The 24,259-nt window shown below is 39.7% G+C and overlaps 2 protein-coding genes and 1 long non-coding RNA gene across 6 annotated transcripts in view; 2 read left to right on the top strand and 1 right to left on the bottom strand.

Annotated features, from left to right (window-relative positions):
* The window catches only part of ALG8 (ALG8 alpha-1,3-glucosyltransferase), a 27,012-nt gene extending 2,753 nt beyond the window's left edge, over positions 1 to 24,259 (bottom strand). For 3 of the 4 annotated variants that reach the window (XM_038568498.1, XM_038568499.1, XM_038568500.1), the window contains exons 1-10: positions 24,103 to 24,259; positions 20,138 to 20,216; positions 14,672 to 14,865; positions 12,420 to 12,529; positions 10,893 to 10,960; positions 7,985 to 8,111; positions 7,632 to 7,735; positions 6,682 to 6,802; positions 3,083 to 3,222; positions 1,472 to 1,611 (exon numbers count right to left, since the gene is read on the bottom strand). In XM_038568498.1, the coding sequence (XP_038424426.1) occupies positions 1,472 to 1,611; positions 3,083 to 3,222; positions 6,682 to 6,802; positions 7,632 to 7,735; positions 7,985 to 8,111; positions 10,893 to 10,960; positions 12,420 to 12,529; positions 14,672 to 14,865; positions 20,138 to 20,216; positions 24,103 to 24,197 (1,178 nt within the window). In that variant the 5' untranslated portion in view covers positions 24,198 to 24,259. Of the gene's footprint in view, positions 1 to 1,471; positions 1,612 to 3,082; positions 3,223 to 6,681; positions 6,803 to 7,631; positions 7,736 to 7,984; positions 8,112 to 10,892; positions 10,961 to 12,419; positions 12,530 to 14,671; positions 14,866 to 20,137; positions 20,217 to 21,872; positions 23,778 to 24,102 lie in introns of those variants that run through there. The other variant, XM_038568501.1, reaches the window with a different exon arrangement.
* On the top strand, positions 4,042 to 4,990 carry LOC100856299 (60S ribosomal protein L6-like). Its single transcript, XM_038568502.1, is given in 2 exon segments — positions 4,042 to 4,428; positions 4,431 to 4,990. Coding segments are annotated over 2 exon segments (858 nt in total). The 5' UTR covers positions 4,042 to 4,082; the 3' UTR covers positions 4,943 to 4,990.
* LOC111091521 lies at positions 8,787 to 23,888 on the top strand. Its single transcript, XR_005375621.1, has 3 exons — positions 8,787 to 9,441; positions 15,850 to 15,915; positions 23,595 to 23,888. It is a non-coding gene; the product is annotated as an uncharacterized LOC111091521 (long non-coding RNA).

Raw genomic sequence — 24,259 nt, 5'->3', positions numbered from 1 at the left:
TAAACTGCAATTATTATTATTTCTAGAACTGGCTTAAGCATAAGATAGCATACTGATCTTTGCTACAAGTACAATTCAATTGAGAATATTAATTTAGTGGGGAAATTTAGCAGCTCATAAAAGAATGTACCACATAGACCGGGAGTAGTCAAAAAGAGTCCTGCTTCCCTGAAGAACTGCCTTCTCCAGAGAAAGGGATGTTGTGGGATTGGGAGCTGCCTAGTGGTGATAGCCAGGGAAACAGAACTTGGTAGTTTAATGTTTAATGTGCCTGATGATGCTTGGTATGAATTCTAACTAAAGACAGAACTTTTGCTCTATTTCTTATTTTGGAAACTCCAAATTGCTGAATGAATCTAAAGAAGCCATATACTGATGTGACAAATTTGCTTAAGGTTCCTTCAAACCTTAAATAATTTCTCTCAGGATTTAAGAAAAACCTCAAGAAAAAAAGGCTAATTCTATTACTATCTATCTATCTATCTATCTATCTATATCTATCTGGTTTTAATTTTAATTTTATACAAAAATGGATACTATTGCACTTAATTTTTTTCAAGCATGGTACAGTGAAAAGATGATAGGAATCAGCATCATAACATCTGGTTTAAGTCCTAGCTGTGCTACTTGGTAGTTGTATGGCTTTGGATTAAGTCACTGAAACTCTCTGAGCCCCAGTTTCTGTAGATGTTAAGACAGGATGATATCCATTTATCCTAATTACGTTAAAGGTTGTTGTGAGGCTCAAAAAGAAAAAAACATGTAAAAAGCAAAACAACCCCTACCAATACCCCAAGAAGAGTTCTGCAAAATGCGAAGTGCTATACAAGTTAGATTTTATTCCACAATGGACTCAATCCTTACTTTGACTAACAATACTTAAGAAGAAACTGTGGAGGGCAGCCTGGGTGGCTCAGCAGTTTAGCACCACCTTTGGCCCAGGGCCTGATCCTGGAGACCTGGAATAGAGTCCCACGTCAGGCTCCCTGCATGGAACCCGCTTCTCCCTCTGCCTGTGTCTCTGCCTCTCTCTCTCCCTCTCTGTGTCTCTCCTGAATAAATAAATACAATCTTAAAAAAGAAGAAGAAGAAGAAGAAGAAGAAGAAGAAGAAGAAGAAGAAGAAGAAACAACAACAACTATGGAACCTTATTTCCTCAGATGTGATGACACCAAAGCCCACACTTTTCTATACTATGCTGCCATTCAATATCCAGATCTAATAGCCTGGCGCCATGGTTCTTAATCACTAAAGTACCCCTTAACAAAAAAAGTGCAGAACTATACATGCAATTTCACAGGTCCAGGGATCCCAAGTTAAGCGTCCCTGTCCTGTCCTAGTATAAATCTGTTCCTGTACATCTTTGCCTTTGCCCATCCCACTGAACAGGTCTAGAAGGAACAGATCAAATAGAAAACAAGAGGGTCAATTGTGAAATATGCCAGAAATGCCAGCTGAGCTACATGCTTACCTCATTGGGAGAACTGCGAGGAGTATGGCTTTTTCATGGACGTGCCACCCAAACAGGAAGGAGCTCAAGGCACAAAGAATTAGACATCGGAGAAAGCCTCTAGGCCCTTGAGGTTTAAACCAAAGACAGAAAACAGAGGGCTAGAAACAACAGGCAAAGGTAAAACTTCAATATCATTTAAAACAGGCTTTACAGAAACATTGTTCAGACAAATACAATTAATATCATCTCTCAAAAACCATAGATCTTAGACTATTCTCCATTAAACTGGGATAATTCATCACTTTAACGCTCCACCAGAAGTTATAAAAAAACCACTGAGAGAAAAAAGGCTTTTGGAAATATTTAACTCATTAAAGTAATAATAATAATAATAATAATAATAATAATAATAAATGATAAAATTAATTAAGATAAATGACAAAATTAAGTTCTAGGATATCCAATAAAACCCCTTATTATACCTTCACAATTAGTTAATTAGTAGTCACTGAACCTATTAGGCTAAACTGCAAAAGTTCATCAACATTCTGGGGCTAATAATAAATTAGATTTTTTTTTAATAAATTAGATTTTGCTATGTTAATAAACACATACCCAGCTTTGTGGCCTGGAGCATTTTTATTTATTTATGATTTTATTTATTTATTCATGAGAGACACACAGAAAGAGGCAGAGACATAGGTAGAGGGAGAAGCAGGCTCCCAATGGGGAGCCTGACGCAAGACTCAATCCCAGGACCCGGGGATCACGACCTGACCCAAAGACAGACACTCAATCACTGAGCCACCCAGCTGCCCCTAGACTGTATTTTATAATAAAACTATGGCCTGCCATATGCAGCTTATGAGGCTGAGATTTTTAAAAAGTTTGAAAAAATACATAAAGATAAATAAAAGTTTTTTTACCTTAGAACATGGGAACAAATAGGCCAGCAGAGCTTAATTACCTACTAGTACTGCCACTTAATTAAGTGGGGGTCAGGTGTCTTGTGAGGCTTGGTCTTTTAGAAACTAAAATTAAAGCTGAGTATAATTGTTGGTAAGGTTGAGTTTATATTGAATGTTGCTAAAATTATATCATGAAATTGAGAGCACTGTGATTCCTAACAAAAAAAAGCTATGAATGAAGCCTCTATCAGCATCTGACTCATGTTAGATTCAATGTTTGATGCTCAAATAGCCATTGCTGATTCTAACCTGCAGTCGTCATCAAAACAAAAATATCCATGCAGTTGAGACAACTGTGGATTTTTGACTAGTTAGCATGGATGAAAACAACAGAAACCTGGATGTCCCCACTACACACATTTCCTTCTTTCTCCACAGTGCAATCCTTGCCCCCTCCTCCCTGGGCTTTTCCTTTTTCCTCATTGGAGGGTGAACAGACGATCTGACAGCTGCAATGAGGATCTTTCTCAAAGGGGTTTTACTAGTAATCTTTCCTTCAGGTGTTCAAAGTTACTCAAGAATTGCTATGAAATACCTCCATTTGCAGCAGGATCATGGTATTTGTCCTACAGCTGGAAAAACTGGAAAGCTGAAATTAACCAGCCATACAAGAGAGAAACAGAGAAAACTCAAGAAATGAGTACTGTGGGTGAATTCTTACCAATATGGCCATCAGAGTACAGATGAGGGTGGCCAAGGGGGTCACTGAAGGAAGGACTGTGTGTTGGAACTGCTGAACCAAACCACTTGTCATTGAAGCCTTGGGAATTTTGTTGGGATCAAGCAGTTTCAATTCCAAACCTACAGAATACGTAGAGATTGTTTAATTTTCATCAATAGCACACCACATTTTACCAACTCCTTGAGGAAGAAAAAGCTACTAAATCTTATTGCTGCTTCAAGGTCAGGATATATTAACTCAATTCTGTACTACTCTACTTAAAATGCCCTGGTCTTGAGATTATACAATGCAAAGAAGTGTTTGCATTGGAATAGGGAATTCATGCAGCTAAAATGATCTTTGCTTGCAGGTGGCATGAAGAGCAATCTGGGGTCACTTCGAAAATAAAGCAGGCTTTTAAAATGTAGGTCTGATCACATCACACCCCAACTTGGAATCCTTCATTGCCTACAGAGTAAAGTCCATATTCTCAAGCATGGCATAGAGTATCTTCCATGATCTAGCTCCTTCCTACCACTCCAGCTTCATCTCCTACACTTTATTAAATGTGGCATGGCCACTACCGATGGGACATAGCACTCTCCACACTTGTCCCCTTTGCTTAGAATGGCCTACTCACTTTGCAAAGTTAACTCCTAATTCACTCCCTTAACTGAGAAAGGTTTTAAATTAAAAAGTAGAGCTGATTTTCTTGTGGGCTAGATACACATATGTATCTATGGACCTTGTACATGTCTCTGTTATCTGTTTATGGACTTACTTCTCCACTACAATTGGGTTTCTTAAAGGCGGAAATGATGATTAGTTCATTTCCAGCCCCAGTACTTAGGGGTTCAAGGAATACTTATTAAATGAACCAAGTCTGAGGATGATGAAGCAAACCCTATCCCAAATAAGCTAATAGAACAGACAATCTGAGCACCTGCATGGGCCTAATGCCATTTAAAATCAGTGAAATGGCTCTTTTCCATCTTGCAAGATGGCGGGCGAAAAAGCCGAGAAGCCGGATATTAAGGAGAAGAAACCTGAAGCCAAGAAGGTTAATGCTGGTGGCAAGGCAAAGAAGGGTAACCTCAAGGCTAAAACGCCAAAGAAGGGGAAGCCCCACTGCAGCCAAAACCCTGTCCTAGTCAGAGGAATTGGCAGATATTCTCGATCGGCTATGTATTCCAGAAAAGCCATGTACAAGAGGAAGTATTTGGCAGCTAAATCCAGGGTTGAAAAGAAAAAGAAGGAGAAGGTTCCTGCTACCGTTACAAAACCAGTTGGTGGTGACAAGAATGGTGGTACCCGAGTGGTTAAACTTCGCAAAATGCCTAGGTATTATCTACTGAAGATATGCCTCGCAAGCTGTTGAGCCATGGCAAAAAACCTTTCAGTCAGCATTTGAGACAGTTGCGAGCTAGCATCACTCCTGGGACCATTTTGATCATCCTTACTGGGTGCCACAGAGGCAAGAGGGTAGTTTTCCTGAAGCAACTGAGCAGTGGCTTGCTACTTGTGACTGGACCTCTGGCCCTCAACCGAGTTCCTCTGCGTAGAACACACCAGAAATTTGTCATTGCCACTTCCACCAAAATTGATATAAGCAGTGTGAAAATCCCCAAACATCTCACTGATGCTTATTTCAAGAAGAAGCTGTGTAAACCCAGACACCAGGAAGGGGAGATTTTTGACACAGAGGAGAAATACGAGATTACAGAGCAGCGCAAGGTTGATCAGAAAGCTGTGGACTCGCAAATTCTGCCAAAAATCAAAGCTGTTCCTCAGCTTCAGGGCTACCTCCGCTCTGTGTTTTCTCTCACAAATGGAGTTTACCCTCACAAATTGGTGTTCTAAATTTCTTACAAAGAACCTAATTAAACAACTGATCCATTAAAAAAAAAATCAGTGAAATGCAGCAAGGTGCAGACTACCAAAATATTTTGTATTCATTAAACCTCTTTCCTTTTCTCTTCAGTCTGATGATTCACTCTTAAAGCTAGTAATGATTTCCCTGCCACTGACTTTCCAGGTAAGACATCTCTGAGGAGACGGATAAATAAGATAATATACAGGGTAGCTTCCTGAGTCAGACAAGGAAAGTGGCCCTTGAATCTCATAACCATGCTGGTTGTTTAAGGTTTCTGAAATATAAATGTTAAGAAATTCCTTGTAAGGATCCATGAACATCAAGGCTGGATTCATAGTGGGTGAGGGAGAACATCACATTATGATTTCCTACAAGTATGCACCAAAAATAGTAAGAGCAGCTATTATGTGCCAAGAGTTTTGTAGCCATTACTTTCAGGCCCCTAAGGCACAGAGGGATGTGTAAGTTGTCCAAAGTCACACAAGGGATAAGTGGTAGAATTAAACCCAGGTCTGTCTGGCTCCAAAGCCCCTGCTACCAACAACCCGGTATTTCTTTATTATTGTGTGTTTCTTACAACATGCTGCACGGGTACAGTCACTTATATTAGCCCTTTATTATAATTGCTAGAAGATCAAGTGACTTGATCAATGCCACAGAGCCATTAATTTATGCAGGTGGACCTCCAACCAAGTCATCAGACTCTAGATCAGGGGTTGGCAAAGTCTAGCCTGAGGGCCAAATCCCCAGCCTGTGAGCAATCCCCTCATTTTGGTATAGCCCTAAAGCTACAAAGAGTTTTTTTATATTTTCCAAAGTTATAAAGCAAACAAACAAAAACACTATGTGGTCTGCAAAGCCTAAGCTATTTACTATCTGGCCCATTAGAGACAGAATTTGCAGACCTTTCTTTCTCTTGATCCCACCATTTCCCATCAAGTTAGGCTATATTCACAAACTACTGAGAATTATTCCAGAATGAATTATTTTCAGTAGGATGATCTCAAGATATATATATATTTTTATCACTACCCAAACTTTTTTTTTTTTAAAGATTTTATTTATTTATTCATGAGAGACACAGAGAGAGGCAGAAACATAGGCAGAGGGAGAAGCAGGCTCCATGCAGGGAGCCTGATGTGGAACTCGATCCCCAAACTGGGATCATGCACTGAACCACTGAGCCACCCAGGCTAGACTACGTTTCCCTGCTGAATACTGTCTTTTATTTATTTTTTATTTTTATTTTTATTTTTTTTTTAAACTTATGATAGTCAGAGAGAGAGAGAGAGAGAGAGAGAGAGAGAGAAAGAGGCAGAGACATAGGCAGAGGGAGAAGCAGGCTCCATGCACCGGGAGCCCGACGTGGGATTCGATCCCGGGTCTCCAGGATTGCGCCCTGGGCCAAAGGCAGGTGCCAAACCACTGCACCACCCAGGGATCCCTGAATACTGTCTTAAGGCAAAAATTACTTTGAGAATGTCTAAATATTTTATATTTTCCCCCAGGAAAGGATCAACAAGCTCACGGCCACAGACAGCTTTCGTAAGGAGCACAGACAGTTTGTCTACTGCACTGAAGCCTGAGTTCCTAGAGCTGAAAGCTGGAATTTATGGCTAGACAAATAGTTCAGGCCCATTCAAAGCACAAAGCACTGTTTTCCATTTCTCAATGTGACTCATCCTTTCCAAATTCATCATCTAAGTAAGAAGGCTTGCTACTATACCGATGACGGAGAGCACTTTGTCCAAAGCATTGTACAAAGCCCAGAAGTTTGGAGCCCAATATGCATGGCAGAGGCCCCTCTTGAAAGGGAAGAGTCGAGACAAGACTTGAGGCAGTTGGTTCTGTAGAAAAGAGATTCAACAGTGATGATCAATCTTTTCCAGATTCGAAAAGAAAACTAAACAACAACAACAAAACAATAAGAGAACTAAGGAACTATCTGTGACGTGGTGTGTGGAAAGTTTTAAGTTGCAGTCTTTGTTCCTTTGAGTAGTTGTGTGATCCTGAGCAACTGTCACAAACTCCTCTTGTCTAACCTTCTCATCTGTTAGGGGGACAAGATACACTGAATACCAGTCCAGTACTGTTATGGGAGAAGTATAATAAGAGAAGAATTTATGAGGTGCAAAGGAGGACAAAGAGTGCAGCTTATTCAAGTCTACTGAAGAGAAGGTGGCCCCAAGGAAGACTTTACAAAAGATGTGATGCTTTTCAGTTTTAGCCGGAATTAAAATTAATTACTTGAATTCAGGGTGTGGGAAGAAGGGAAAAATATCTATTGAACATGTGTAATATTTTAGGTACTTTGAATGTTTGCTGTCAGTGATTGACTGTGAAAGCACCCTGAGTACTGATTTGGGGGTTACAAATAAATTATAGTAGGTAGGCAAATTAGCAAATATGGAAATCTGTGAAAAGTGATCATCGATTCTGTGTGTGCCTGTGTGTGCAAGACATGAGTAAAACATATAAATATACACATACATGTTTGAATATTAACAAAAATGTCAGAAAGAATACCATCCTATCTTTGGGGAGTCACACTGGGGAAGACTAAGAAAAAGGTAGTTTTGTTTATTTTATACATTCTTGGTTTTATTATTTTTTCTAAACAACAATATCAGCAACAACAAAAAACACATATTACTTTATTAAGAAAATAAGACTTACCAAGGCTAGAAAAGGACCCAACGAAAGAGCAGAAACTAGGAAAACAATTAGTCCCAGGGAAATAAGACGGATAAAGCTGAAACTGTTCCATCGGATGGACCCATCTACAGAAAAGGAACATTACCATTACTCTAGGAGTATGGAAAACCATAACTTATACAATGTGCTAAAACCAGAAGTGTCCCCTGATAGTACGCTAATATCTACTTGTGGCAAGGGCACAGAAAAGTCAGAATGGGCAAAGGGTTTGTAGGATCAATAGCTGAGAGGTATGTATAAAATCTTCTCATGAAGCAAGCTACCAAGTCAAGCAAAAATAAAATAAAGGTTTTGGTATTATCACTGAAACTTACCTGGTTTATTTGCAGTGAAACAGTAAGACCGCAGCAGGTATATACCATAAGCTGGTGCTACATAGAGGTAGATGTGCTTGAAATGTAGAAGAACAGCAAAGAGCAATGCTCCTTCCATATGCCTTTTCTAGGAGATTTAAAAGGGAAACATTACTTTAAAATTCAGGGTAAACTAAATGTAGTAATACAGTATCCTGATTGGATCTTGGAATAGAAAAAAGAACATTAGTGGAAAAACTGGTGAAATCTGCACCAATGTCAGTTTTTCAGTCTTTGTTTTTTTAAAAAGTTTTAATTCTAATGCCAATTAGTTAACATACAGTGTTGTATTAGTTTCAGGTGTGTAGCATGGTTTCTTAGTCTTGATGAAAGTATCATAGTTTTTTTTTTTTTTTTTTTAAGATTTCATTTATTTATTCATGAGCATACACAGAAAGGAGAGAGAGAGAGGCAGAGACACAGGCAGAGGGAGAAGCAGGCTCCCTGCAGGGAGCCCGATGAGGGACTCGTTCCCAGGTCTCCAGGATCACACTCTAGGCCGAAGGCAGCGCTAAACCGCTGAGCCACCAGAGCTGCCCAGTATCATAGTTTTATAGAAGACGGTAACATTAGGGGAAAATGGGTGAGGGGTACAGGAACTCTGCACTATCTTTGCAACTTTTCCATAAATCTAAAACTATTTATAAAAATTAAATCCCTGGCAGCACCGGTGGCTTGGCGGTTTAGCGCCTGCCTTCAGCCCAGGACGTGATCCTGGAGTCCCAGGATCAAGTCCCACATCAGGCTCCCTGCATGGAGCCTGCTTCTCCCTCTGCCTGTGTCTCTGCCTCTGTGTCTCTCATGAATAAATAAATAAAATCTTAAAAAAAAATAAATTCCTTAAAAAAACCCACTGGAGATCGGTTACATGACAATGTGAATATACTTAACAATACTAGACTATACACTCAAAAATGGTTAAGATAGTTAATTTTATGTGTATTTTACTGTAATTAAAAATACATATTTTAAAACATATATTCTGAACTAGTTAATGAAATACTATGTCTGGGATGTGTGTATGTGCATGTATGTAGATCACTGTAGTATTTTCTCTACTTTTGTATATGATTTAAGTTTGCTATAATAAAACATTTTTAAAATTCAGGCAAATATTCTACATGCAAGCTAAGATGAAAACAGGCAAGTGATTCATTAGTTTTTATACTGAGCCTAGTTCATTTCTGCAAAAAGTATTTACTCAATACTAAGCTTGATGCTGAGATACAGGACACATCATAACAACACATTACAAATTCTCTTTAAAGATCTACAGCCCAGAGAATTCAATCACCCTTCCCGCCTTTACAGTTTTACAACAGCTGGAGCTGATTTCCATGGAGGAGCTGGGAATGAGGGTACGAAAGAATATATATGATGTTATGCTACCAGAGAACCATTTAAATCTGCTGTTACAGGTAAGGAAACATATAGTACTATCAGGCTGAAGGCACCAAGTACAGTACTTGACCCTACTAAAGGTAATCTGATTTAAAGCAAACAAAAAAAAATCCCAAGTTGACTTAACTAAATAAATCTGAATTCTACCTACCTCACAGGAATCTGGGGATCAAATGAGATAATGTTCCTGTGGTCCAGCAAGGAAACTGCCAAAGGGACCATGAAATGCCAAGTTCCTTCTCTCACTGTCTCATTGGGTGTGGTCTAGAATAGATGAATGAGGAATGATGAGGAAAGAGAATGGGGGGTTTCAGATCTCTTGTCACCCATTTTATAATTTATTTGAGATTCAGAGAAAGTCTAGCTGGTTCTATAGCTAACTTTTATTCAACAATCATTGAATGCCAATTACGTTCTAAGTACTATGTGGCTTTTTATGGTTAGAAGAAAAAAACTAGACATTTATAGTTGACAAAGAACTTTAAAACAAATTATCAAATTTGATCTTTCCAAAGTCCTTGTGAGGTAGGAAGCCCCATTTTAAGTAGGCTCTGCACCCACTATAGAGCCCAACGCAAGGCTTGAACTCACAACCCTTAGATCAAGACCTGAGCTGAGATCAAGAGTTGGATGCTCACAACCAACTGAGCCACCCAGGAGCCCAAGTAGGAAGTCCCATTTTACAAATAAGAATGTAACAAATGGTACACTTCATTTTATAGATGCAAAAACTGAGGCTGAGGGGTTAAATGATTTGCTTGGGTTAATGGTTCCCAAACATGACTGTGAATCAAAATTCTCTGTAGAGCCTGAAACCCTGATGCTAAGGATTCTGAGCCAGCATACAGAGGGGTGCCCCAGAAATCCGAACTTCTGATTTCTTCCTCTACAAAGAGGAGGGTAATAATTACAACTTCACAGAATAGTTGTGAGGTTTACAATACAATACAGTAATTACAACTTCACAGAGTAGTTGTGAGGTTTACTCAATATTATATATAATATAATGTACCTAACCCAAAGTAGCCAGTGCATTTGTGTGAGCACTGAGTCATAGTTTATTAGGGTCAGTCAGGATTTCAACTCAAGTCTTCTGATTTCAAATCCCATGCTTTCTGTCACCATGCTACCTGCTTCTGATGGTAAAACCCTACCATCAGTTATTACATGGTAAAAACTAAAGATTTCATTGTAGATAAATGATTTGAACCAAATACAGCACCTCAAGTATATTTCAGGCCGGCCACCCTCTAACAAGTTTTTAGAGTCTACGCATAAAAAGAAGAAAGTTATTATCAAAAGAGAAGACAGGATTTGAGAGAAACACTCAATGCAAGTGTCTACAGTGCTTGGCAATTCAAAACAGTTGGTCAAATAAGTCTGCCTATCACTCATTATACTGCTGCCTTTATAAGCACCAACCAAGACCTAAGGGGAAAAAAATCTCATCAGCCTATTTTGTATTTACCTGAAACAATCGTGCAATGGAGAGTAACATTAATCCAAATAAAAAACCATTGTACTGGAAATGAATATCTGGACTTAGGTTAAGGAAAGACAACAGAGGATATCAAATTTTAATTGAACTGTGTTAGCAGACTGGGTATAAAAATGTAAACGCTTTCCTAATGAGAAAACTAAAGACAAAAATATTCCTCCCAGTTTGGACGTCTCATAAATGTGTTTTCTGTAAACAGAATCAAATCAGACAAACTCTATTAAAGTGTATATATTGTCAAGGATTATTATAGGGCATAAAAAAATTGTGTTTAAGAAGAAAACCAGGAAACTTTCCCATGTTTTTTTCTACCTTAAAGACCCAGCAGCTATGGGGCAAATCTTTTGGTTTTGTTTTTTAGATTAAGGGATGAGAAGGTGGGCAGCCCTGGTAGTGCAGCGGTTTGGCGCCGCCTGCAGCCTGGGGTGTGATCCTGGGGACCTGGAATCGAGTCCCACGTCGGGCTCCCTGCGTGGAACCTGCTTGTGTCTCTGCCTCTCTCTCTGTGTGTCTATGAATAAATAAATAAAATCTTTTGAAAAAAAAAAAAGGGATGAGAAGGTAAGGGACCTAACAGCTACTTAAGGCCACTAGCATGTAGCACCTTGTATAGAGTATCAATACACAATCTTACTTAGTAAGCCTCACAATGAACCTGTGAGGAAGTTAGAGCTCAGAGCCATTAATCCACATATGGCCTAAAGCTACTGCAATGCCATAGCTAAGAGATGAGGCCAGGTCAGACTTCAACCAAAGTCTGGGTGTTTTCCTCATACGTGGTTACCTTTATGAAAATTGTGAATATTAGGCTTTTACCATTGAGATTTTCACTCAAATCTTCTGGATTTAAGAACTTTGCCTGTTGGGCAGCCTGGGTAGCTCAGTGGTTTAGTGCCACCTTTGGCCCAGAGCGTAATCTGGAGACCCAGGATCGAGTCCTACGTCAGGCTCCCTGCATGGAGCCTGCTTCTCCCTCTGCCTGTGTCTCTGCTTCTCTCTCTCTGTGTCTCTCCTGAATAAATAAATTATATATATATATATATATATATATATATATATATATATAAACTTTTTTTTTTTTAAAAAAAGAACTTTGCCTGTTAATTTGTGGTAAGACAAGATGGTGGAAAAGCATGAAGGCCTATCTGTTCCCACAAACAACACTAAGGTAGGCTGTTTCCTAGGAAAGGTATTTAGAATAACATATTATAAAACTATTTAAGATATATGATTAAAGACAGTTAACAAACCCCAGCATACTGCTTAACTTACTAGTGCTTTAACTGGTTCTTGAACATCATTAACTTTTCAGAGACAAAATGCGCTAACAATCAGTCTGGTATAGTTGGAGAACCCGAAGAAACCACAGTTTGGGGAACCCACTGACCCATTTTCAATAGCAGCTCACATTTCAGAATCATCATTGTAGAAATAATCTTATACTTAATATATATAACAGAATAAGTAAGAGAATAGTACAGAAAATGTTAAGGATACGGTCCACAATTAACAACCCGAAGTTCCACAGCAGTAACACTGATAGGATAAACTTTGGCTTCTCTGTAAGTTCTTTACCTGCTTTTTTCCCATCAATGCATTTACAGCACCTATACAGCAGGAAGGAAGCAGAAATAACTTTCATCTTCATTAGAATATCACAAGACTAGTACAGAGTATACTCTGATACACTCAGATCCATTTTATTAGCTGTTCCTGATAAACTATCCAGGCTGTTCTTGACTGTTTACAAAGGTGACAGCAGAAACAAAGAACTCAGGGACAGTTCCATGTCTCTTTCTCAGCTATGATGATTTGAAACAAAGTCTTCATTTAATAAAATGAAAAATTAAAAAACAACCACCATAAACTCAATTTTATTTTGAAAATTGAGGATTTTGAAAATTGAGAGGGCACACACTGTATCAGCCTTGAGTAAAAAATGCAGACCATATCTGAGACTAATATAACAACATAACACTGTATGTCAACTATATTTAAAAAAAAAGCATACTGAGATGATACAGCACTCTAAATTATATATCATACCAGCCAAATTAAAAATAGAGCTATGAGGGACGCCTGGGTGGCTCAGCAGTTGAGCGTCTGCCTTTGGCTCAGGGTGGGATCGAGTCTCACATCGGGCTCCCTGCATGGAGCCTGCCTCTTCCTCTGCCTCTCTCTCTCTCTCTCTCTCTCTCTCTGTGTCTCTCATGAGTAAATAAATAAAATCTTAAAAAACAAAAAGGTGACAAAAAATTATTGTCCTATCTTTATTTTACAAAAATTATATTCAGATACAGAAGAGAGGGTGAAATAATATGTATCAAAATATTGATAGTGATAGCTTTGAGTGGAAAAGTATGGGTAATTTTTTACTTTATGTGTATATGTCATTTTCTGTTTTCCAAAATTTTGACACAGCTGTATAATCCTATAAAAAGATTCTTAAAAATGTGTTTCACTTGAATATTGGCAAATCCTAAAAACAGGAATCTAAGCCAAAAGAAATAGACAATAAAGATGCAGTGAAAAGGGGATTACCAAAAGGTAACCTGCTTTTCCTCCATGGAGCCTGTTCCCTCATCAAGAGAGACAGTAACCTTACAGGATAATTGAGAAAATTAAGTAAGTTACTATCTATAGTTGGTGTCTGATTCTGGGAGCTGGCACATAAGGTCTCAACAATTTATATCTTAACTGCTCCCTCAACATTGCAAATGAAAATAAATTCTACTCCCTCCTCTTTCTGCCTATATATATGTTCTCCCTGGGAGCTTGAATTCAAATGTTTTGAGTTTAAAGGCATATATTACAAATAGCCTTCCCTTAAAAAAAAAAAAAAAAAAAAAAAAAAAAAAAAAAGCCTTCCCTTCCAACTCTTCCTAGGTCACAAACAGATTGAAAGTGAGGGGTCAAACAGGAAATACTCCATGATAAAGAGCAGAGGTTAAAGCATTCCCACGGGAATTCTTTCCTGAATGGGGCAAGGGTTCAGGGCCTCAAAAGAGAAATGATCCATTTGTGATAAGGCTCACTGAAGGGACATAGTTAGTGCTCTGTCACAACTGTACCTGCAGGAGTAAGGACAGAATAGAAACTAACATTAACTGAGAACTTACTACCTGGAAGTCACTGTACAAGATGTTGTATATACGTGTATTCAAGTAAAAATTAACTTATAACAGAAGATTCAAAACATAAAAATATAAAATATAAACATAACTTAAAATTAGCAAAGGGTCTTCATGAAGGAAAGAATCCAGAAACAACAAATAAAAATACTCAGTAAGATTTCCTGAGTTTACTAGAATGGAAATTCCACTGGCAGTCAGCACAATGCATGTGTGTGTGCTGTATGTATGGATGTATATCCTAAAGAGTAGGGTATGTCACAGAAGACTCTGGGGGCCGGCCACAAGAACGGAAGGAAAAGCATACAGAGCCATTCTACGCAGGAGAAATGGAGACAGAACTCTATTTGGGACCACTTTCACAATGTTCACAATTTCTTGTTTCACCTCGGTCTTGTAATTCTACCTTAACCCACATTTTCTTCCACAAGATTCAGTGAGACTGTTTACTGTAATTACTCACTCTATCATTTAAAACATAAATACAGAGTTCGAGACTGTTCTAGCAGTTGCAATTATATGAACTTACTTTTCCCCAAATGAGGAACCAGTTAATGCTACTTAATACTATATTATGTCCTCAACACCTTCCATATAAAATGACATTCTCAGACTTACTCGTGGACAGCATACACAAAGAGTGCATCTGTAAAGATGACAGAAAATCTCTGGAAAAGCAAGGTCCTTGAGCTGGAGTAATTCAGATTATGGATATTCAGCATCTCTTGATCAAAATATTTGGCAACATGTGATAAGGCATATTCAAACCATGCAAAAAATGGAGGGTAATCCAAGGTCCACTCTGAAGTTGCCTGTGGTAAAAATCAAAGATAGAACATGTCCTAAATAACTCAATAAACAAAGTGGATATAAAGATTAAAAATCTTCATTCTCTAGTCTTTAAGAAAACACATGAAATGAAATCCCGTTTAAGATATGACCTATGGTGCATGACTGGCTCAGTTGGAAGAACATGTGACTCTTGATTTGGGGGTTGTGAGTTTGAGCCCCATGTTTGGGTTGGAGATTACCCCAAATAAATAAACAACAACAACAAAAAATGACCTAAATTAATAGAGTAATTCCTATGGAAGACTGAGCAGAACACCAACCACACCTGGTTCCTAAGTTATTTAATATGGTCTTCAATTTTTTTTAAAAGATTTATTTATTTATGAGAGAGAGAGAGAGAGGCAGAGACACAGGAGGAGGGAGAAGCAGGCTCCATGCTGGGAGCCGGACATGGAACTCGATCCAGGGACTCCAGGATCGCGCCCTGGGCCAAAGGTGGCGCTAAACCACTGAGCCACCCAGGGATCCCCTAATATGGTCTTCAATTTCCTTAACTAGAATCAACAATATTTCAAAAGGAAATTAATGAAACTTGCAGTAATAAACTTGGTTTTGATACAATGCTGCTTATCTAAATATAAAAAGGGAGCTATAGCATAACAAATGATTCACTAGCTTGGGTTCAAGTTCTAACTCAGACTCAATTTTCCTATTTGTAAAATACATATTGTAAGGGTTAGTTGATATAATACATATGAAATACAGTTATAAATGGCAAAATGAAAGACAAATGCTAGGGGCAGCCTGGGTGGCTCAACAGTTTAGCGCCGCCTTCGGCCCAGGGCATGATCCTGGAGACCCAGGATCGAGTTCCGCATCGGGCTCCCGACATGGAGCCTGCTTCTCCCTCTACCTGTGTCTCTGTCTCTCTCATGAATAAATAAATAAAATCTTAAAAAAAAAAAAAAAGAAAGACAAATGCTATTTACCTTTTGTTCCAATAGGTTATGAGATACTGAAGTTAAGAGAGCAAAAGCCACTCTTTGCCATTTCTGTATTCTGAACATTTAGTAAGTACCTGGTATATTATTAATCATTAGTTAAGTGAATGACAGTTACTAACAAGTAAATATAAATGCAGATCATATGAAATGTAGAGTATATGAAAATGAAGTATGTAATTTCAGGATATTATTTTTTTAGATTTCTCTAAGTCTGTTTCCTCATCCAAACAACAGAGTAGTAGTACATACTTTATGGGTTATTTATTAAATTTTATATACATATACAAAATACTGTTTATATAGCATTGAACCAGTATCAATAAACATTATTTACTACCACTTAAAAAATCATTATTCTCACCATAGACTGTCCCTGAAACTAAACTTGGACCTTGCACCTCTAAGAGCTCAGACCTAATAATCTCCCTATTCTGTGTTTGTTGCTCCTTTCAATGGAAAAGCCCTCTCCTTCTGGAATTGCACTGAGGGTTCACTGGGTACTAACTGGGTGCCCACAGGACTACTATTTAGGGTCATTCTGTGGTATAAAATGAGGTAATAGGGGCTCAGACAAACTATTTGTCAGCTCTTTGTTAATGGTAAGGATAAATGACAACTTTAGGTCCAGATCAGATGTAGCCTAGCTACTCCCCCTGCAAGTATAAAAATGTAGAAGCCTTAGAAGAGGCAAACCCAGAGGCTCTCCTAGGGCACTCAAGCTAAGAACATACCCATTAAGCTTTCCCTCACAAGAAGTTTCCTTCCCTAATTCCAAGTTTCCAATGTGGACTGTGAACAAGATGAGCTATTAAACTGTAGATAGAGGGATCCCTGGGTGGCGCAGCGGTTTAGCGCCTGCCTTTGGCCCAGGGCGCGATCCTGGAGACCCGGGATTGAATCCCACGTCGGGCTCCCGGTGCATGGAGCCTGCTTCTCCCTCTGCCTGTGTCTCTGCCTCTCTCTCTCTCTCTCTCTCTCTGTGTGTGACTATCATAAATAAATTAAAAAAAAATAAACTGTAGATAGAAAAATTAGAAATTCTATTTTTTAATCTCATCCTTTTTAGTGCCTATTTTTAACAGTATATTAATAAAGCAGTATTTGCATAATTTATAAATAAACTCACATTTAATAGCAAATGATCAACAATGTTTTCTTACTACGGTATAGATACTTAAGAAACGAGTTTAGAAATTAAAACTCCATGTAATTCCAAGGAAGTCATTATTAACTTTGACTTCAATAACATCTGCAGTTCCCAGCTACAGTTTTCCATGTTAGAGTTCACTCTATGCTTAAAAAGCTATTTACCCTATAGAACATCTATGAGGTTTTCTCTTACTTTATCTTATTCACACGTTTATTACTTTAAAATAAGGACCAGGAAGCACAGAAAAAAATTGGGAGGGACAAGTGCTGCCTGGGAGGTTGTCTTTTTTCCAAAACAAAGTGTCCTTGTCCTTTCTTAGCTATTCTCAATCCCACATCACTCAGAGGCTCTCTATATGCTGTCCTTATTCCCTAAAGACTTTCCAAATCATTCTTTTTTAAAAGATTTTATTTATTTATTCATGAGAGACACACACAGAGAGAGGCAGAGACACAGGCAGAGGGAGAAGCAGGCTCCATGCAGGGAGCCTGATGTGGGACTCGATCCTGGGTCTCCAGGATCACGCCCCAGCCTGAAGGTGGTGCTAAACCGCTGAGCCACCGGGGCTGCCTAAGACTTTCCAAATCTAACCCAGAAGGTTCTCTTGATCTCAAGGATTTCCATCTGGGGCCATTTTTTTTACTTAAAGAGCTTGGAAGCCTGTGAAGCTACTAGCTATCATTTTCTCCCAAGTGAACAGTTCCGTCATTTAACTAATACCGGGTAGAGCTGGAACTCAGAACTGGGGTCTCCTGACTCCAAATCCATTAGCTCAGTAAGCCACTACAACAGAGCTGTAGAAATCAAGATGGAGTCACTCACGTCAAGCAAGGACTCATGTACAGCAGTGTGGTAGCAGCCAAGGGCGTTACAGCTCAGACCAGATATCATGAAACCAGCACAGACTGACGACAGCCAGAACTGATAACCAGCAGAACCAGAAGAAGCCTGCAAAGACCCAAGACTGATTAGACTCCTTTAAAAGGGGAAGACTTTTGCTGCAAATTGTCACTCTCCAGAGGTTGAATGCAGTGAAAAGGTCAGCGTCTGAAGAGCCTAACAGTTTGCTGAAAAAGTCATCCTCCTTTAAAGGAGTCTAATCAGTCTTGGGTCTTTGCAGGCTTCTTCTGGTTCTGCTGGTTATCAGTTCTGGCTGTCGTCAGTCTGTGCTGGTTTCATGATATCTGGTCTGAGCTGTAACGCCCTTGGCTGCTACCACACTGCTGTACATGAGGGACTCTTATCTTGCTCTCTCCAAGAGCTGTATCTTCAAATACAGAAACATCCAACCTCTTCATACGAAGATTCAAAACAACTGTGTTCATTCTGTAAATATTTACTATGGGTATTTTGGGTGTCTTTCCCAATCAGTTAACCAATCAATTTAAGCAAAGCCAGAGCAGAAAGGCAGGTTAGAAGTCACAGTTAAGCAGTCCACTGTTCACATGTTTACTCCCTTTAGTATGACAGAGAGACCCTTCCAGACCTGACTGAATGTACCTCTTCAGCCTTATCTCCTACTGTGAGCCTCTTCTCACATGTAGTCAAGCCTTGCCCAGAACGGAGTTTTACTCCTTGTTGGCTTTTGTTGTTATTTTTGAGGAGAGCAGAAAGAACAAAGTAGTATACCATTACTAGAACATCTTTTTTTTTTTTTTTAATTAAAGTGAGCTCTACACCCAATGTGGGGCTTGAACTCACAACCCCAAGATCAAGACTCACATGCTCTAGTGACTGAGCCAGCCAGGGCTCCAAGGATATCTTTTACATAAGCCTCTTTTATCCAAAATAAACTGATAAAGAAAACAGCTCTGGCCTACATAGAGTTTTAGGAGTCCTAAAATAACAGATAGTAGTGAAAGTTATAGGAGTAAATGAGAAAGAACATCCAGAAAACTACAGAATTAAAAACACAAGGACCACAAAGAGAACCCTAGAAGAGTATCAGCTGTTGGAAGGGTGTGCAGGTGAGGGAGAGCTGGCAAAGGAAACAAAGAGGAAATGGTCAGAAAGAGAGGGGAGACAGGAGCTGCCTTTTCATTTACAGTCTAAGAGTCATTATATGAATAATGCCAATTATTAACCCTTAATAATGTTTACTGAGCACTTCTGTTCTAAGCACTGTGCTAAGTACTATAAGCATTATATTCACTTCACTCTAATACTTATTATCATTAATAGTTAGGTGTGTTGAGGCTTTGAGAACTCAAGCTTGGGCATTAAGTGGCAGCGCTGCAAGTCACACAGACACAGTCTGAAATAAAAAGCCCAAACTCTTGACCACTATGCCACATATAATGTCTTTTAATTGGTCTGCATACATGCAAACTGAAATACTTTAAAGTAAACGCTTTATTTTAAAGTAATTGCTTACCGATTCTTAATATTCCCATCACAAATTTATATATAAGAAGGAACTTGGTCCTTCAGGTCATTGTTCTTAAGCTATTAAGGATTGTTCTGATCTGGCCAAAAAAACCCCCTTCAAAGCAAGAACAAATTCACAGAAAGCTTTAGATTGTCTTAAAAAAAAAAAAATCTCCCTGCAGCAGAGTGCTGTTTTTGACGAAGACACTTCTGAAGTGATGTCTGTTTTTCATGAAATACCATTTGCAGCTTAGTAATTCATACCAGAAACAAAAATACATAGGTTTTATAAATAATAGAAGAGAATGCTTTATATTACCAGAAGCCTGCATATCACATTTGACTATTCCTTTTCTCATAAATCACTAAATATAGGGAATAGGATCTTAGAAATAATTCATTCCAAATCCTTATGTGCCAGATGAGAAACTAAGGCTCAGAGAAATGAAATATATTTTCTGTGCTATGGCAGAGCCAGGCCTAGAATCCAATTTTTCCTCTTAATCCCAAATTCTTTCAAAAAGAGTGTGGCGAATATTATAATTCCCAATTTATAGTTTGGGAAACTCATTTTGAAGTAATAGGATTCCCTAATAGTGCCAGAGGACAGAATGGAGTAAAAAAGACAATTTTTATGAAGATTAATTAGACTTATAATTACATGGAAAACTTTTTCTCCTGGAAAACTGTTTTAACATCAGTAGTATTTATATGATATCACATTATCACCATAATAGATAAGCCACCGAAAAAGTGAAAATTAAAACTTACCTCATAATACCACTGTGATATTGGCAAACTGTGAGTGATAGCAAGCCAGTTTCGGTGTACTTCAAAATCTGTGGAATGGCTATTCAAAACAATCGGATGAGTGAAATGAGATTTTGTCACATTTATTAATTTTACATTTCTTTTTTTTTTTTAAACAGTAGATACCACACCTGGTGTAGTGCCCAGCTGGAGGCTTAAACTCATGACCGTGAGATCAAGACCCCAGCTGAGATTAAAATTTGGATACTCAACCGGCTGAGCCACCCAGGGGCCCCTCCATTTCACATTTCTAAAATTATACTTTTAAATGGACAAACACTCCTGTATAGTGATATTCATGATCCTATAAAAACACAAACAGGCATTACATAATCCTGAAACACTGTACTTATCTGGCCTTCTGGAAAAGTTGGGGATCTATATAAAAGTGAAAAGGTTCTTAGAGTTATCTGAAGGGCTGACCAAAAGTCCTACTTAAACAACAGAAGTCCTCTGGCTATTCTTGCTCAGAAGTAACTTACTCTTGCTCATAAAGAATTCTTTCTTTTTTTAAATTTTTATTTATTTATGATAGTCACACACAGAGAGAGAGAGAGGCAGAGACACAGGCAGAGGGAGAAGCAGGCTCCACCCGCCGGGAGCCCGATGTGGGATTCGATCCCGGGTTTCCAGGATCGCGCCCCGGGCCAAAGGCAGGCGCCAAACCGCTGCGCCACCCAGGGATCCCTCATAAAGAATTCTAACAAAATTCATTATCTGGAAAATGCTTCACACACCAACTAGATCTTCAGGGATAAGTAGGAGTTCATCAGAAAGCAAAGGTGGAAAAGGCTCCTGCCATGCCTTTCCCATGTCTCCAAATTCCTCACTATACATAAATATAGTCAAGCATCTCCACTGCAGGGAAAGAAACAGGTTCTCTTCTACCCTTGTAAATTCTGTAACTGGCCAAAGAATTAAACTGCCATAAAACAGATTAATAGGAGAAAAAAAAAAAGCCAATTTTAAGAATACATGTATATATGAAAGCCCCAAAAGAACAGAGAAAGATAGGAGATTTAGAAGGCAGCCAAATGATTGAGGCTTATATACCACCCTAAGCTGAGGAAAGGGATAGGGGCCTGGGCTTTCCAATGGGGATACGGCAATTTACTAGAGCCAGAAGAGGATGTTTGGTGCACAAAGGTTGCCCTCCCAGCAGATTAGTCTCTCAGGTGAAAAAGGGATCTCTGGTAACAGCTCCTTTCCCAATACAGGCCCCCTTGCTACTGTAAATTTTATTTTCTTTTTTTCTTTCTTTCTTTATTTATGATAGTCACACAGAGAGAGAGAGAGAGAGAGAGAGAGAGGCAGAGACACAGGCAGAGGGAGAAGCAGGCTCCATACACCAGGAGCCCAACCTGGGATTCGATCCCGGGTCTCCAGGATCGCGCCCTGGGCCAAAGGCAGGCGTCAAACCGCTGCGCCACCCAGGGATCCCCTAAATTTTCTTTATAAAAGGGCAACTTCTACTCTGCTTTCAGAGATTTTCCTGTGTCTGCAGTTTCTCCAAATAATCAGCCCCCAATAATCCTTAGGCCAAAGAGCCTTATTTTGGGGTGGAATATTCTATACCCTTTTCCCTCTTTAGAATAATTTTTTTCTGTTTGTCCACTGCTGTACTTCCCCTCCACATCTTGAAGAGCCCCTGATACGTGGATGGGCTCAATACATTCTTGCTAAGTTAACTACTCACCAAAGTCAACTATGAATTCCGCAGCAAAACCCGATGAACACTTCTCAATGTTTTATACAATCTTTCCGGTGACAACTCTCCTGAGTTTCCTAGCCAACCCCTTCTATGTCTGTTCCATGGCTTTCCATTTCAGTATTCACCAGGTAAATGCTGGTGTTCCCGTAAGTTTAGTTCTTGGTCCTCTTTTTATGGAACTTACTCCGCTCTGGATGATCTTATTCATACTTATTGCGTCCATTATCAACTGTACAATGACTCCCATACCACAATACAAGTTTGATCTCTTTTCTGAGTTCTAGAGACAGACATCCCCAAATTTCTGCTGACACTGAAATTTTCTACAGATGCCTCAAAATCACAATTCAAAATTGATAGCCACGACTTAGCAATTCCATTTCTAAGTATATACAGTACTCAACAGAAATGCATTTACCCATGTTTATCAAAAGATATGTACTGGGCCTATCTTCAGGCCTTCAACTACATGTCAATTCCTCAGAGGCTTTCCCTGACACCCAATCTAAAGTAAGTCCCCCGGGTTAGTCCCCTTATAGAATCCCATTCTTTTCCTTCGTAATGCTTTTAACACAAGTATAGTTATGTAATTACATATTTGTGTTGATTTGTGTCTGGAACTGTTATCCCACAAAACTACACTCTTACAGGGTTAGTGATCATATCCATTCTGTCCTCCCCTGTATTGCCTACCCACAATACCTGGTATGTAAAAAGCAGTTAACACTTTGCTGACTATATTTACATTTATCCTGTAGCTTCCCTCTCACATCCCCGGGTTTTACAGTTTGAGAAGCAGAGCATTAACTACAACTACATACATTCTTAATCCTGGACCAAAGAAACAACCCTGAAGACCCATCTCTAGGCTTAAGTAACTAAAGCAAAAAACATCACTTTATATGCAAAAATTCCCTTTCACTCTGATTTGAAAGGAATTTCTCACATTTTAGAAGGGTTTTTCCAATTTGCCTTTAAAATGGAAAGAAGTTTATTTCCTTTCAGTGATGCAGAAAGTTTGGCCAACTCCTCCTTTTCCTAAGTGTAAGTCTAAACCTACACACACTTCATTGCTTATATAAGTACATATACACATCAGTGTGGATGCACACTCTATACATACAACTCTTCCTTCCATACCCAACAGGTTATCACCAAGAACTGAAGCAAACATTATCAGTAAACCAAAACCTGGGAAAGGGTAGGGAGACCTAGAGGAAGGGCGAAATCACTGCATAAGATTTAGGAAGGAAGAACAGATGGTGGAAGCTAATATTAACAAATATTGAGTTCCCGCAGAATACGCATTACTTGGTGGTTGCTTCCTCACTGGTTTCCATGCTTTCAGACTTGCCCCTCCATTTTTCAAATGGCCTAACCTTGTGTGATCTGGCCACTGCCCACCTCATCCTGTGCCACTCTCCTCCTGCCATATTGCTCTTCAGCAACAATGGGCACTTGCTGTTCCCAGAACGCTGAGTTCTTTCCTACCACAAAGGCCTCCTTCACGTTTATTCTCTCCTGTGACTGAGCTGTTTTACATTGCTTCCTTCATCCTTCGAATTTTAACTTAAACATCACCTCCTCAAGGAGAAAAGACCCGCAGTGACTCTATTTCCTTCACAGATCCTAACACTATCGTTTCTGTCCATCTGCCCCCACGAATTCTATCGAGGGCAGAACCCGGAAACGTCTTTCTCCTCACAGCACCTCCAGGACTTGGTGGCTCGCCACCGGGCCACTGCGAACTACCGCTGAGTGAACGACGGAGGTGGGTGTCCTTAACCTGCACACTAAGATGAGGACCCAAGGCTTAGAAACGCCGAAGCCAGCGACCAGGGCTGTGATCTAGTTCTCAGGTCGAGCGACGATCAATCCGGGCGGCTCAGCGGTTTGGCGCCGCCTTCGGCCCAGGGCGTGACCCCGGAGACCCGGGATCGGGTCCCGCGTCGGGCTTCCTGCGTGGAGCCTGCTTCTCCCTCTGCCTGTGTCTTGCCTGTGTCTTGCCTCTCTCTCTCTCTCTCTCTCTCTCTCTCTCTCTCAGTGTCTGTCATGAATAAATAAATAAAATCTTTAAAAAAAAAAAAAAAGGTAACGATCAATCCGCGGCATGGGAAGCACAGCGCCCGACTTCCAAGCCCCCTTTCCTCCTCCCACCCACCGGCGTCCAAGCTCCTCATTCCCGCTCTGACCAACCGCGGCGCGGGTCCCTTACTAGGTGGGGATGAGAAGGCATTTGAGGAGAGTCACCCCGAGCGCCAGAGCCGAGAACCAATTTCCACCACACGCCGCCACTCCGGGGGCAGCCATTGCCGCAGCGTCGCGCGCTTCGAACCAATCGGATCCGCATCCGGGCTCCCGCGCATGCGGGG

This window comes from Canis lupus, chromosome 21, assembly GCF_011100685.1.
Source record: "Canis lupus familiaris isolate Mischka breed German Shepherd chromosome 21, alternate assembly UU_Cfam_GSD_1.0, whole genome shotgun sequence".
In the NCBI taxonomy this organism is placed as follows: Eukaryota; Metazoa; Chordata; class Mammalia; order Carnivora; family Canidae; genus Canis; species Canis lupus.
The sequence above is the reverse complement of the archived record's forward strand: the minus strand, read 5'-3'. Positions and strand labels throughout refer to the sequence as shown.